Below are 15,969 nucleotides of genomic sequence, written 5' to 3' on the forward strand. Positions count from 1 at the left end.
AAGCAGGAGGAGAGCCTAAGGGAACTTTGGGACAACAGGAAACAAAACAACATCCGCATAATAAGGGTTCCAGAAGGAGAGGAAACTGACCAAGGAATAGAAAACCTGTTTGAAGAAATAATGACAGAAAACTTCCCTGATATAGGGAAGAAAAAACCCACACAAATCCAAGAAGCCCAGAGAGTCCCAAGCAAAATGAACCCCAAAAGACTGATGCCAAAGCACATTATAATTAAATTGGCAAACACCAATGACAAAGTAAGAATCTTAAAAGCAGCCAGAAAGAGACAGAAAGTTACCTACAAAGGAACCCCCATCAGACTAGCAACTGATTTCTCAACAGAAACTCATTAGGCCAGAATGGAATGGAATGAAATATACAAAGTCATGCAAAGGAAGGGTCTGAATCCAAGAATACTGTACCCAGCAAGGCTAGCAATCAAAATTGAAGGTGAAATCACAGACAAAAAAGGACTAAGGGAATTTATTACCACCAAACCAGCAATGCAAGAAATGCTAAAGGGTCTGCTGTAAAAAAAAGAAATAGGAGGCGAAGAAGGAACACAGGGGTAAAGAATAAAAATGGCGACAAATAAGTACCTATCAATAATAACTTTAAATGTAAATGGATTAAATGCCCCAGTCAAAAGACATTGGGTAACGGATTGGATAAGAAAACACGACCCATATATCTGCTGTCTACAAGAAACCCACCGCTGAAAAAAAGACGCACACAGACTGAGGGTGAAGGGATGGAAAAAGGTTTTTCAGGCGAATGGAAATGAAAAAAAAACTGGGGTAGCAATACTTATATCTGACAAATTAGATCTCAAAGTGAAGGACATAAAAGAGATAAGGAAGGCCACTTCATAATACTAAAGGGAGCAATCCAACAAGAAGAAATAACTCTGGTAAACATATATGCACCCAATACAGGAGCACCCAAATACATAAAAAATCTCCTGGAGGTTATCAAAGGAGAGACTGACAGCACTATCACCATTAGACAAATCCTCTAAACAAAAAATCAGCAAGGAAACATCAATCCTAAATGACTCACTAGACTGGATGGAATTAATTGACATCTTCAGAACATTTCACCCCAAAGCCACAGAATATACATTCTTCTCAAGTGCACATGGGTCATTTTCAAAGATAGACCATATGTTGGTTGGGTCATAGGCTAAGTCTCTTCAAATTCAAGAAGATAGAAATCATATTAAGCATCTTCTCAGATCACAGTGGCATAAAACTGGAAATCAACTACAATAAAAACAATCCAAAAAAATGAAACATATGGAGACTAAACAGCATGCTATTAAACAATGGCTGGGTTACCAGAGCGATCAAGGAAGAAATAAAAAACATCATGGCAACAAATGACGATGAAAACACAACAATTCAAAATCTATGGGACACAGCGAAAGCAGTCTTGAGAGGGAAGTTCATAGCTCTACAAGCATACTGCAAAAAACAAGAAACAATGGTAATAAATTACCTAACCCTACAACTCAAAGAGTTAGAAAGAGAGCAACAAGAAAAGCCCGTGTAAGCAGAAGGAAGGAAATAATTAAGATCAGCGTGGAGATAAATGATATTGAGACCCAAAAAACAATACAAAAGATCAACAAAACCAAGAACTGGTTCTTTGAAAGGATAAACAAGATTGATGAACCTCTAGCCAGGTTCACCAAGAAGCAAAGAGAGAGGACCCAAATAAATAAAATCAGAAATGAAAGAGGTGAAATAACAATAGACCCCACCGAAATACAAAGGATTGTTAAAAAAATACTATGAACAACTCTATTCCAACAAACTGGACAACCTGGAGGAAATGGACATATTCCTAGAAAAATATAACCTTTGAAAACTCAATCAGGAAGAATCTAAACATCTCAATAGACCAATAACTATGGAAGAAATTGAAGCAGTCATCAAAAAGCTTCCAGCAAACAAATTCCCAGGGCCAGACGGCTTCACAGGAGAGTTTTACAAAACATTCAAGGAAGAACTAAAACCTATCCTCCTCAGACTATTCCAAAAAATTCAAGAGGAAGGAACACTTCCAAGCTCATTCTATGAAGCCAGCATCACCCTAACACCAAAACAAGATAAAGACAACACAATGAAAGAGAATTACAGGCCAATATCCCTCATGAACATAGATGCCAAAATCCTCAACAAAATTCTAGCAAATCGGATCCAGCAGTACATCAGAAAGATCATACACCATGACCAAGTAGGATTTATCTCAGGAATGCAAGGATGGTACAATATCTGCAAATCAATAAATGAGATACATCACATAAACAAATTGAGAGGTAAAAATCACATAGTCATATCACTTGATGCAGAAAAAGCATTTGACAAAATCCAACACCCTTTCTTGATAAAAACTCTCAACAAGGTGGGAATAGAAGGATCATACCTCAACATAATAAAAGCTGTATATGATAAACCCACAGCTAACATCATACTCAATGGGCAAAAACTAAAACCATTTCCCCTAAGAACAGGAACAAGACAGGAATGCCCACTCTCACCACTCCTGTTCGACATAGTACTGGAAGTATTAGCCATTGCAATTAGACAAGAAGGAGAAATAAAAGGTATGCAAGTTGGAAAAGAAGAAATAAAGCTGTCCTTATTTGCAGATGACATGATATTGTACATAAAAACCCCGAAAGACTCCATCAAAAAAACTATTAGACTTAAGAAATGAATTCGGCAATGTAGCAGGATACAAAGTTAATGCCAAGAAATCTATGGCATTTTTATACCCCAATAGTGAACTTACAGAAAGAGAGACTAAAAAAGCAATCCCATTTACCATTGCACCAAAAAAATTAAGATACCTAGGAATAAACTTAACTAAGGAGGTAAAAGACCTATATGTGGAAAACTAAAGGACACTGAAAAAAAGAGATAGAAGAAGACACAACAGGTGGAAGAACATACATGTTCATGGATTTGGAGAATCAACATCATTAAAATATCCATACTACCCAAAGCAATCTATAGATTCAATGCACTCCCCATTAAAATGCCAATGGCATATTTCACAGACCTAGAGAGAACTCTCCAAAAATTCATCTGTACTAAAAAAAGACCCCGAAGAGCTGCAGCAATCCTGAGAAAGAAGAACAAAGTAGTTGGGATCTCAATACCAGATTTCAAGCTTTATTACAAAGCCACTGTTCTCAAAACTGCCTGGTACTGGTACAAGAACAGACACATAGACCAATGGAATAGAATAGAGAAGCCAGAAATCGACCCAAATCACTACGCTCAATTAATATTTGACAAAGGAGGCATGAACATACAATGGAGTCAAGACAGTCTCTTCAATAAATGGTGTTGGGAAAATTGGACAGATACATGCAAAAAAATGAAACTAGACCACCAACTTACACCATACACAAAAATAAACTCAAAATGGATCAAGGACTTAAACATACGACGAGAAACCATAAAAATACTAGAGGAATCCACAAGCAGAAAAATCTCTGACATATGCTGAAGCAATTTCTTCACTGATACTGCTCCTAGGGCAATGGAAACTAAAGAGAAAATAAACAAATGGGATTACATCAAAAATAAAAAGCTTTTGCACAGCAAAGGAGACCATCAATAAAACATCAAGAAAGCCCACTGCATGGGAGAACATATTTGCCAATGATATCAACGATAGGGGTTTAATCACCAACATTTACAGGGAACTCATGCAGCTTAACAAAAAGAAGATAAACAACCCAATCAAAAAATGGGCAACTGATCTAAATAGACACTTTTCGAAAGAAGACAGAAGGAAGGCCAAGAGACATATGAAAACCTGCTCAAAGTCACTAATCATCTGAGAGATGCAAATCAAAACAACAATGTGGTACCATCTCACACCTGTCAGAATGGCTATTATCAACCAATCAACAAATGATAAGTGCTGGCGATGATGTGGAGAAAAAGGAACCCTCGTGCACTGCTGGTGGGAATGCAGACTGGTGCAGCCACTGTGGAGAACAGTATGGAGTTTCCTCAAAAAACTAAAAATGGAACTCCCATTTGACCCAGTGATCCCACTTCTAGGAATATATCCCAAGAAACTAGAAACATGAATCAGAAAGGATATATGCACCCCTATGTTCATAGCAGCACAATTCACCATAGCTAACATTTGGAAACAGCCTAAGTGCCCATCAGCAGATGAGTGGATTAAAAAACTGTGGTACAGCCAAAACCGGTTTGGCTCAGTGGATAGAGCGTCGGCCTGCAGACTGAAAGGTCCCAGGTTCGATTCCGGTCAAGGGCACGTAACTTGGTTGCGGGCACATCCCCAGTGGGAGGTGTGCAGGAGGCAGCTGATCGATGTTTCTCTCTCATCAATGTTTCTAACTCTCTATCCCTCTTCCTTCCTCTCTGTAAAAAAATCAATAAAATATATTTAAAAAAAAAAAGAAAAAAAAACTGTGGTACATCTACACAATGGAATATTATGCTGCGGTAAAAAAGAAGGAGTTCTTACCATTTGCAACAACATGGATGGAGGTGGAGAGCATTATGCTAAGTGAAATAAGCCAGGCAGAGAAAGATAAATATCACATGATTTTACTCATTTGTGGAATATAATGAACAACATAAACTGATGAACAAAAATAGATCCAGAGACAGAGAAACATCAATCAGAAGGTCAAACCTCAGGGAAGGTAGGGGAGAGTAGGGGTAAGGGGGAGAGATCAACCAAAGGACTTATATGCATACATGTAAGCCTAATCAATGGACACAGACGACAGGGGCTGGGGGCATGAATGGGAGGTTGGGGGTAATGGGGGAATAAGGACACATATGTAATACCTTAATCAATAAAGAAATTAAAAAAAAACAGCTGTGGTACATTTACACAATGGAATATACAGCGGCTGTAAAAAAAAAAAAAAAAAAAAAGGAGAATCTCTTATCCTTTGAGACAGCATGAAGGGACCTAGAGAATATTATACTGAGTGAAATAAGCCAGACAGAGAAAGACAAATATCACATGATCTAACTTACAGGTGGAAACTAATGAACAAAATAGATCCAGAGACATGGAAGCATGGAATAGACTGACAAATCTCAGAGGGAATGGGGGTTGCGTGGGTGGGAAGAGATTAACCAAAGAACTTATATGCATATATGCATAACCCATAGACAGACAATAATGAGGTGAAGGCCTTGGGGAGGGTGGGAGTTGGGTAGAGGGGGTAAATGGGGGGAAAAAGAGGACATCTGTAATATTTTCAACAATAAAGATAAATTTTAAAAGTGGCCTGTTAGAATTCTGTGTTGGGTGGAATAATCAGCAAATACTTATAAGGAGGAAATACTCTCTGTTTATACACCTAATAGTATATGATAAAACCTGTGCATACTGGATTGAAAGTCTAATCGTCATACTAGATGGTTAGGTATCAAGTCAACCATCACAAACTCAGAGAATTATCAGTGATGTACCTGGTAACTTGTAATGTTTTGGAACCTAGTCAGAAAAAATACAGCGTATTTATCAGGGAAAAATCAGGAAAACTGAAGCCATTTGATGTATTCTGGTTCCAAGTTGTTTTAATATGGGAATTGGGGACTTAGAATTACTCAAAAAACTAGGAATGAAAGTCAGGTTGATTGGCTGCTATGATTCTTAGGAGAGCTATGGTTCTCAAAAATATACTAGGAATCCACTGTGAATCTCACATTGACCGATAGTTGCCTTCAGAGAATAAATTTTTCCATCTCTTCTTCCAAATCTATCTGAGAGCCTCTCATTGGAGAGCGCTAACTTGGAACCACATAAAAAGAGTTCCTTGAGACATGTATTCCTGGCTTCTTCAGGCGGCTTGGAATGGGGCATTGGTGGTGCTGATTTGACCACAAGCAGTTAATTAATTATACAGCAGGACGCACCTCTTATATTTAGGTACATATTCAATAATGTTATTCTTATTCCTCAGTTATCCAAATTTTAGAAAATAAACTATTGTCCAGGATAAATAATATTATAAAATTTTGAATATGTAAACCTCTCCCCATATTTAAAAGGTTAAGTGAACAAATTTCTCCACTGTAAATTAAAATGATGAATTTAAAATGTTATATCCAAAGCTGTCCTACTCAATAGCTACAGAGATTAAGGAACAGAATTCTATTTATAGGAAATGTAGTTTCCCTTTAGAACACTTGAAATCATGGACAACAATGTTTTTCACTGGGGGCATACTTCCCTAGGATTAAGGCATAACAAATCCTGAATAAATAGGGAAGAAAGTAGAATGTAGTTTGAAGTAGTCCATAAAAAGATACCATTACTTTCATTTGGTTGTAGCCAATATATTTAATTCATATTAAAATCACATTAAAGAAGGTTTACTATGTTTATTAATAGGAGGCATGCATGGCAAAAGGTCTAGAGACATTGATAAAATAGGTCACACTGCATTAAGTCCTCAAGTTTTTTAGAGCCAATCCTACTAGTTTATGATGAATTCACACCTGCCTCAGAGGATGCAGATAAATGTCCTCTGGACTCTTATTGGAGCTGTACAGGGAGTTGGGGTTCTATTGTCAGACATATTTATATAGGCTGAGATAAATTTCCTTTAGGTGTGAAAGGAAGCCTTGTGGCATTTTGTCAAGAGAAGCTCATATTTCTGAGGTCTCAGGGGAATTCACCTATTTTTGCCTGTATCTCTTGGCAGGTTCCTCACTGTTTTATGACTGTACTCGCTGGACATAATAGGAACAAAGAGTTTTTTTCTTATATTATTTTGTAGTATTTGGGGCCTTACGACATGATAATTCTGCCTCTTCTCCCCTCACTACTTCTGAGTTCAGATTCAATTAAGAAATAGGACTACATGAGTAAAAAAATAAAAATATTAGTTTTATTACTGATAAGGTTGTTTTAGGGAATGAAATTTGACATGTGCACTAGAATTGGTTTCCCCTAGTTTTACCAAACATTCAAAGAAGAATTAAAACCTATTCTCCTCAGACTATTCCAAAAAATTCAAGAGGAAGCAACACTTTCAAGCTCGTTTTATGAAGCCAGCATTACCCTAATACCAAAACCAGATAAAGATAACACAATGAAAGAGAATTACAGGCCAATATGCCTCATGAGCATACAGTTGTCAAAATCCTCAACAAAATTCTAGCAAATCGGATTCAGCAGTACATCAGAGAGATCATACACCATGACCAAGTAGGATTTATCCCGGGGATGCAAGGATGGTACAATATCCACAAATCAATAAACGTGATACAATCACATAAACAAATTGAGAGATAAAAATCACATAGTCATATCACTTGATGCAGAAAAAGCATTTGACAAAATCCAACACACTTTCTTGATAAAAACCCTCAGCAAAATGGGAATAGAGGGATCATATCTGAACATAATAAAAGCCTTATATGACAAACCTACAGCCAACATCATACTCAATGGGCAAAAACTAAAACCATTTCACCTAAAAATAGGAATGAGACAGGAATGCCCACTTTCACCACTCTTGTTTGATATAGTTCTGGAAGTGCTAGCCATAGCAATTAGACAAGAAGAAGAAATAAAAGGTATTTAGATTGGAAAAGAAGATGTAAAACTGTCATTATTCACAGATGACATGATACTGTACATAGAAAACCCTAAAGACTCCATCAAAAAATTATTAGACTTAATAAATGAATTCAGCAATGTAGCAGGATACAAAATTAATGCCAAGAAATCTATGGCATTTTTATATACCATTAATGAACTTACAGAAAGAGAGATTAAAAAAATCCCATTTACCATCGCACAAAAAAAATTAAGATACCTAGGAATAAACTTAACTTAGGAGGTAAAAGACCTGTATGCAGAAAACTGCAGGACACTGAAAAAAGAGGTAGAGGAAGACGTAAACAGATGGAAGAACATACCATGTTCATGGATTGGTAGAATCAATATCATTAAAATGTCCATACTACCCAAAGCAATCTATTGATTCAATGCACGCCCCATTAAAATACCAATGGCATATTTCACAGACCTAGAAAGAACTCTCCAAAAATTCATCTGGAATAAAAAAAGACCCCGAAGAGCTGCAGCAATCCTGAGAAAGAAGAACAAAGTAGGTGGGATCTCAATACCAGATATCAAGCTGTATTACAAAGCCACTGTTCTCAAAACTGCCTGGTACTGAAACAAGAACAGACATATAGACCAATGGAATAGAATAGAGAACCCAGAAATCAACCACTATGCTCAATTAATATTTGACAAAGGGGGCAAGAACATATAATGGAGTCAAGACAGTCTCTTCAATAAATGGTGTTGGGAAAATTGGACAGATACATGCAGAAAAATGAAACTAGACCACCAACTTACACCATACCCAAAAATAAACTCAAAATGGATACAGGACTTAAACATAAGATGGGAAACCATAAAAATATTAGAGGAATCCACAGGCAGCAAAATCTCAGACATATGCCGCAGCAATATCTTCACCCATACTGCTCCAAGGGCAATGGAAACTAAAGAGAAAATAAACAAATGGTACTACATCAAAATAAAAAGCTTCTGTACAGCAAAAGAAACCATCAACAATGCAACAAGAAAGCCCACTGCATTGGAGAACATATTTGCCAATGTTATCACTGATAGGGGTTTAATCTCCAACATTTACAGGGAACTCATACAATTTAACAAAAGAAAGATAAACAACCCAATAAAAAAAATGGGCAACGGACCTAAATAGGTACTTTTTGAAAGAGGACATAAGGAAGGCCAAGAGACATATGAAAATATGCTCAAAGTCACTAATCATCTGAGAGATGCAAATCAAAACAACAATGTGGTACCATCTCACACCTGTCAGAATGGCTATCATCAACAAATCAACAAATGACAAGTGCTGGTAAGGATGCGGAGAAAAAGGAACCCTCGTGCACTGCTGGTGGGAATGCAGATTGGTGCAATCACTGTGGAAAACAGTATGGAGTTTCCTCAAATAATAAAAATGGAACTCCCATTTGACCCAGTAATTTCACTTCTAGGAATTATCCCAAGAAACTAGAAACACGAATCAGAAAGGATATATGCACCCCTATGTTCATAGCAGCACAATTCACCATAGCTAAGATTTGGAAGCAGCCTAAGTGCCCATCAGCAGATGAGTAGATTAAAAAACTGTGGTACATCTACACAATGGAATACTATGCTGCTGTAAAAAGGAAGGAATTCTTACCATTTGTAACAGCATGGATGGAACTGGAGAGCATTATGCTAAGCCGGTGGTCGGCGAACCGTGGCTTGGGAGCCACATGTGACTCTGTTGACTAATGAGTTTGCCGACCACTGTGCTAAGCGAAATAAGCCAGTCAGAGAAAGATAAATATCACATGATATCACTCATTTGTGGAATATAATGGACAACATAAACTGATGAACAAAAACAGATCCAGAGACAGAGAAGCATCGATCAGACCGTCAAACCTCAGAGGAAAGGTAGGGGAGGGTTCGGATAAGGGGAAGAGATCAACCAAAGGACTTGTATGCATGCATATAAGCCTAACCAATGGACACAGACACCAGGGGGATGAGGGAATGAGTGGGGGGGGGGCAATGGTGGAATAAGGTCACATATGCGATACCTTAATCAATAAAGAAAAACATTGCAAAACAATAAAAAATTTAAAAAAAGAAGAATTGGTCTCCCAAAATACTTCTCCCACATCTGGAAATTGCAAAAATCACTGACAGAAGAGTTTAAATCTGGGGAGTACCCACATTTACCCAGTGCTCCTGTCTTCCCTTTTCAACCTTGGTTTGAGTTTCCATGAAGGATAAAGGTTCTAATACAAGTAGTTTATCTGGGAGAGAATATAGTAGATGAATGGGGAATGGAGATAGAGAAAGGGAGAGGGCCAATGGTGTGTTGATAAACCAGCTATCCTGGTGGGAGGCTATCTTATTTCATAAGGAAAATCTAGGAAAGGATATACTAGTAAAACACTTGCCTTATCATTTTCCCCCCCACAAGGTAAGGGAGCTGTGGTGTTTAGTCATGGGAACATTCTCTGAGGGCGTGTTCATTCCCAGGCTTCTCTGTGAGTGCCTGGGCACAGAGAGGGGCCTTTTGTGGTTTGGTCAAAGAGCCCTCAGGTTCAGAGATGGAGATACTGGAAGCTGGAAGCCAACCAGAGCACACTGATAAGGCAGGATAAAAAGGATATATGTGAGGTACTGATGATGCCTGTTACAAACAACCCATAATGAGTTCAGAGAAAGATTGGTCTCCAAACCTGTTTCTAGAAGGTAGACTGTAGGTTCAAGGCTGACCCAATGCTTTTTTTCAAACCTCACCTGAGGACATGTTCGTTGGCTTTTAGAGAGAGGAAGGAAGAGAGACACATCGATCTGTTGCTTCTCATTTGCATCCCAACTGGGGACTGAACCTGCAATCTAGGTATATGCCCTGATCAGGAATCGAACCTGAGAATTGTTAGTGTATGGGAGGATGATCCAACCAACTGAGGCACTCACCCAATGCTTTTTGCAGAGTGGAACTGAAGCAGAGGATTATGAAACCTTTTTTTTTTTTTTTTTTTGCATGTAGGCAGATCCAAAGAGACAGAGAAAAGAAGGGGCTAGGCCACTTAAGTCATTCCTTCTTCATTGAGAACCTGGGAGGGGACAGAGAGAAGAACTGGAGTTACCTTTCCAGACTGTTGCCTCCAAGAGAAAGGAGCAGAGGTTTTCTATGCCATGAGTCAATGTAGGAACAAGGGGAGAGGAATCAAATGGTATAAAGTGATAATACTTTAAAAATTATTTTATTTTTAAAATTAATTGTTTTTATTTATTGATGAGAGAGAGAGAGAGAGAGAGAGAGAGAGAGAGAGAGAGAGAGAAAGAGAGAGAGAGAGAGAGACTTCCTTTGAATAATGTGACCAGGCAGTTCAATACGTCTCTTTTGCTCTCATCTTTTTGGTTAGAACAGTGGTTGGCAAACTCATTAGTCAACAGAGCCAAATATCGACAGTACAACGATTGAAATTTCTTTTGAGAGCCAAATTTTTTAAACTTAAACTTCTTCTAACGCCACTTTTTCAAAATAGACTTGCCCAGGCCATGGTATTTTGTGGAAGAGCCACACTCAAGGGGCCAAAGAGCCACATGTGGCTCGTGAGCCACAGTTTGCCAACCATGGGGTTAGAATATAGTCACATGACTATACTTAATTGCAATGGAGGCTGGGAATTATATTTTCTATCTCGGGTACCCATGTGCCCTTTTAAAACTGTAGTGGGGTGGGGTTTTATTATTAAAAGGAAGAATAAAATAGAAGAGTAACTATTGGGGACAATTAGAAAAAGCATGCTAACACAGTCACAAAGATTTTGATAATCTCATAGAAGTTTACATGTCCTAAATTAAAATGTATATTTTATTGTGACCTGAAATTCTGGTCACGACATTTATTTTTAGGTCTCTTTACTATGATATAGCTGAAGGTAAGTTTCAGTTTTAACTGAACTTCATTATGAGTACTGGGTTTATCTTGTTTCAACCTTATGAAAATAGTTTTAAGATTCTTCTACCCCTATATACTACAGATTTTACTGTTCATTTTTACAGTTACCACGATGCGTTCCCTATTCTATCTTTACTTACATGCATTCTAATGCTTACATTCACTTTCTGATAGTTTTCATTTTTTGCCATCTAATATTGATTTGAATGTAGTGTGGCAAAGGATAAGTAAGTATTTTGATATCTTCAAAAAAACAAAAAACACAAAACACAAACAAATCCCACACAACTTAAAAAATCGTCTCAACTCAGGTCAGTATAAATATCTTAGGATCATCTTTAAACCGGAGGCCCCCAGAAACTTGGGTTGACTCTTGGATCACCCTTCATCCTTTGGACCAACGGTCATCTGAATCAGTTTTAGGTCATCTTTTCTAGACAAAAAATATTTGGTATTTGTTTGTTTGTTGAATAATGTGAATAATAGCCTATGTAAACTAAGTATAGAAAAGAATTATAGAAGAAATTCCATACATTATTATAAAAGATTTCTCCTACTTTTAAAGAGCATAAAAGATGAGAGGCAACTAGCACAGCCTGGAATAATAGAATCTCAGTAAGCAGTAGCCACAGTTAATTACCTTTTATGTTGGTCACTAGGACAAAGAAGTAATCAGCTTTCCACCAATATACAGTAAAACATCCCATAACTTCCTGCAGTCATTCTTTATTGTGACAGGAATCAAATTCACTGTTACAATGTACAAAAGAGAGTTCAAGTTGAGAATGCAAGAAAAGCTGGTTTGAGAAATACTCTCTTTAAATAAGCTTAGCATACAAAAAGATCCAATAGTTACAGAACACCTCCCCAGATTTTATTTTACTTGTGAAATATCCCTGGGGACTCAGCAAGTTTTTAGGGAAACTTAGAGATGTGAGAGTTCAAAAGACCTAGATGGAAAATATTTTTTTATCCAATTGTTTCTCTGGAATATATCCAGTGGTAATAGATTGGGATATTCCAGAACCCCTTGCCCCTCAAATGGACACCAAAATGTGATAGAAGCAGCATATGATATCTATCCCTGATTGACTGATATAAAAATAATCCTAATTATTTGGCAATGCTATGCCAGTTTTACTCTTTAGGAAAAAAAAAGATTTCTGCTCTTCAATTTTTTTCATCCTGCTTCTAAGTCATTTGTCATTAAATTCATAAATTCTTAGTATTTCCTCTTTCTTTACTTCCCAAACTTTATTTAGACTCCAGTTAATCACATTAATTCTTTTAAGCTATGACATGATTCTTTTGGTACATTGAGGCCATCACTATTTAACTTTCTGGTTCCTTTTCTTTAATAGAATTTACTTGTTTCAAATTCCCTTTCTACCTTGTCTAAAATTGACTGATGTTTCCCAAAAGGGTTCCAGATATTGGGTGCACATTTTGGCATCTCAAAATGCCTCATGAATATTGGAAAACTATAGCAGTGAGGAAGTTATTGACTACATTTTCTTTTTTTGATAACTGAGGCATTAATTTTCTTCAAAATCAGTTTCTTCAATTTATTCTAAACAACGTAAGTTTTCCTCTATTTGTTTATAAGATAGTTTGAAGTCCTATGGAGTAGAAGTATTTTTAATTTTTTGATAGTAAAATGGAGCTTCTACATGTATATTTTTAAATTTTATGTCAATTTTCCTATAGAAATGGAAATAAGCTGAAATAACTTTAATTCATTTACTGAACAAGAGTGAGAGTGGGTAATTTTACTTTTCCAAACTCCTCAGTTCACAGATATGATGAAATGTTAACATGTACTAATGATGACTGGTGAGTACATGGAGTTTGTTATTTATTCTTTGTAACAGTTTGTGCTATTTTCATACATAGCATTGTTTCCCCAAATAAGATAAAATAAAACAACAGCCCTAAATCTTTTTATTTTTCTGGGGAAGTAGGGAGCTGGTTTATATTTGCCCATTTTGTTAGGTTAGATTGTGGTGGTTGATAACAAGGTTGTGTATTAGCGTAGATGAAAAGTGAATAAGGGTGAATTTAATGTTCAATTAATGGTTATAGAAATAAGCAATGAATTAGGGTGTGATTTAAGCAGAGTGCTTTCTGTTCAAAAATTATTTGATGATAATGAATTAATTGTCTAGAAAAGGCATACTATTTCCCATGTACATATGGCCCTCCCTACCAAAACATATCTTACCACCTGGATTTTAGTGGTTGCCCTTTTATCAGGCTGCTTCTGCAAGTACATATTTGTCATATGTCTACTTTATATTTTCCAAACAGCACGTTAAGTAGGATTCCAATAAAAAGAACTAAAGGAACTTGAATTTTCCTTAATGGTTTAGATGCTGCCTTTGAAAAGATAAGGTGGAACTAATGTAGGCTGTGAAGAGTGGTATTAAACTACTGTTTCTCTTTAACTCCGCCCCCGCCCCCCTCCCCCATGTATTTTTTAAAGGTTTAGTTATTATAATTGTTCATTTTTCTTTTCCAAATTCACTTTTAACAGAAAGGTCTGTTAGATGGCTCCTAGAGCAATCAGCAAGCCTACTCATGCTGGGCAGAGGAGGGACAGGGCCAAGGCTGGGGCCGGTGCGGGCGGTTGGGGGACTTCAGAGGGGAACTAGCGGAGAGACTGCAGTGACACTGCCCTCCCTGGGCGGGTTGAAGCATCTCACTGGTGACGGGTCTGAAAGCACGTGGCTACGTCATGGAAAGCCAGTCTTTTCAATGCAAACTTCAACTCCTCCTCCTCCTCCCTCTAATGCCAGTAACTCACAGCCGAGACTGGGCGAGGAATCCGGAGGGGAGGTTTTCCTCATGCTCACCGCGGTTGGAAACTGGGAGAGTGAGAAGAAGGAGGAAGGGGATCTGTGGCGCTCTCTACCTGCTACCGGCCTGACCAGGGGAGGGGGCACCTAGATTTGCATCTTTTCTTCGTGGTGATTTGAGAACTGCAGGTTCAATCCGATCCCACTGGGCACTGGCGATTGATTATAAAAACAAAAAAATCGACACTGGAAGGCTGTGTCTTCGGCTGTCAGACTCAATCTCGGAGGTGCTATTGGTGTGTGAGTGTGTGTACCGGTGGTTTTTTTCTTTTTTCTTTCTTTTTCCTTTCTTTCTTTCTCTCTTTTACCCCCCCCCCCCCCCCTTCTCTCCTAGGGACTACACAATGGCAGTCTTCTCTCACTGAGATGAATCCTGCTTCGCCTTCTGCAGACCCACCCATCCTCATAGCGATCAAGTAAAGGCTATGGTTTTCTCTTTGGGGATCTTTTGTGCATTACTGTTCTCCCTGATTAGTTCTGAGCTCAGTTGGGATTTCTTTGCTTTTTTGTTTGGCTTCATGCTGAAAAAGGACTTTCCCCCCAACCCTTCGGTAATAATCCAGTGGTGATCAAGAGAGATAAATCATTCATCCTGGCCGAAAAAAAACAATCACTGAGAAGTCTCAAAGAAATATACCACGTGAGGGGAAAAAACTGGGAGAAGATTCGGAATATTATCGTTTTTCCTATGGTAAAACCGGTGCCCCTCTTCAGGAGAACTGATTTCAAATTATTATTATGCAACCACAAGGATCTCTTCTTTCTCAGGGTGTCTAAGCTGCTGGATTGCTTTTCGCCCAAATCAATGTGGTTTCTTTGGAACATTTTCAGCAAAGGAACGCATATGCTGCAGTGTCTTTGTGGCAAGAGTCTTAAGAAAAACAAGAACCCAACTGGTAAGCAAAACATGCATCGTGTTATGTTTTTCCTCATAATAACCTGTCTGTTGCTCACTGGGCTAGATCTGCAGTTCTGCTATGCAGGAAGGCAAGGGAGACAGAGAAGGAACCAGGACAGTGTTGCATGTAGAGGTGTTGCATGGATAAACAAGTAACAGCTGGATCGGTCGGTGAGCCAGAAAACCATTACAGCTTCTCTTGGCTGTGACACAATCCATCAATAGGAGGGAGGAGGAAACTTTTTTTTAAAAATGTATTTGGTTGCCGATATTTGGTGGAATGGAAGGGGTTTGGCTCAAGGTTTTGCCCGAGGCAGATGAAGCTTCCTTAGTTGCCAGGAAAAAGAACCGTGAGCTCTCCTTACTTCTGCTGCAGGTTCAGGGACGTAGCTCGGTGCCCGGAACCTGCTCTACACTTTCTGATTAGCTTGCACAATATTCGCCACCCCATCACCTCTACTCAAAGTAAAAGATGCCCCCTCCCTCGCGCCCCGCTCCTCCGTCAGCCCCCGCCTCCCTCCCTCCCTCTCCTGCTCCCGGTGCCGGAGTATTAACTCATTCCCCGGTCTGCCTCCGACACCTCCTGCTACTGGGAATACTTGAGCAGGGCTTATATGGCTTGGGGGGAACTCCAGACCGAGAAGACTAGCTCGGTCCCCTCTAATGTATGTAA

The 15,969-nt window shown here is 38.4% G+C and overlaps 1 protein-coding gene across 2 annotated transcripts in view; it reads left to right on the top strand.

The window, feature by feature from the left end:
- The first annotated feature begins 14,277 nt into the window (after window positions 1–14,277).
- Window positions 14,278–15,969, top strand: part of FGF14 (fibroblast growth factor 14) — a 599,695-nt gene continuing 598,003 nt past the window's right edge. The window contains exon 1 of one of the 2 annotated variants that reach the window (XM_080660969.1): window positions 14,278–15,294. In XM_080660969.1, the coding sequence (XP_080517095.1) occupies window positions 15,087–15,294 (208 nt within the window). In that variant the 5' untranslated portion in view covers window positions 14,278–15,086. The remainder of the gene's footprint in view (window positions 15,295–15,969) is intronic. The other variant, XM_080660970.1, reaches the window with a different exon arrangement.

The sequence above is a fragment of the Plecotus auritus genome (genome assembly GCF_963455305.1).
Source record: "Plecotus auritus genome assembly, chromosome: 3".
In the NCBI taxonomy this organism is placed as follows: Eukaryota; Metazoa; Chordata; class Mammalia; order Chiroptera; family Vespertilionidae; genus Plecotus; species Plecotus auritus.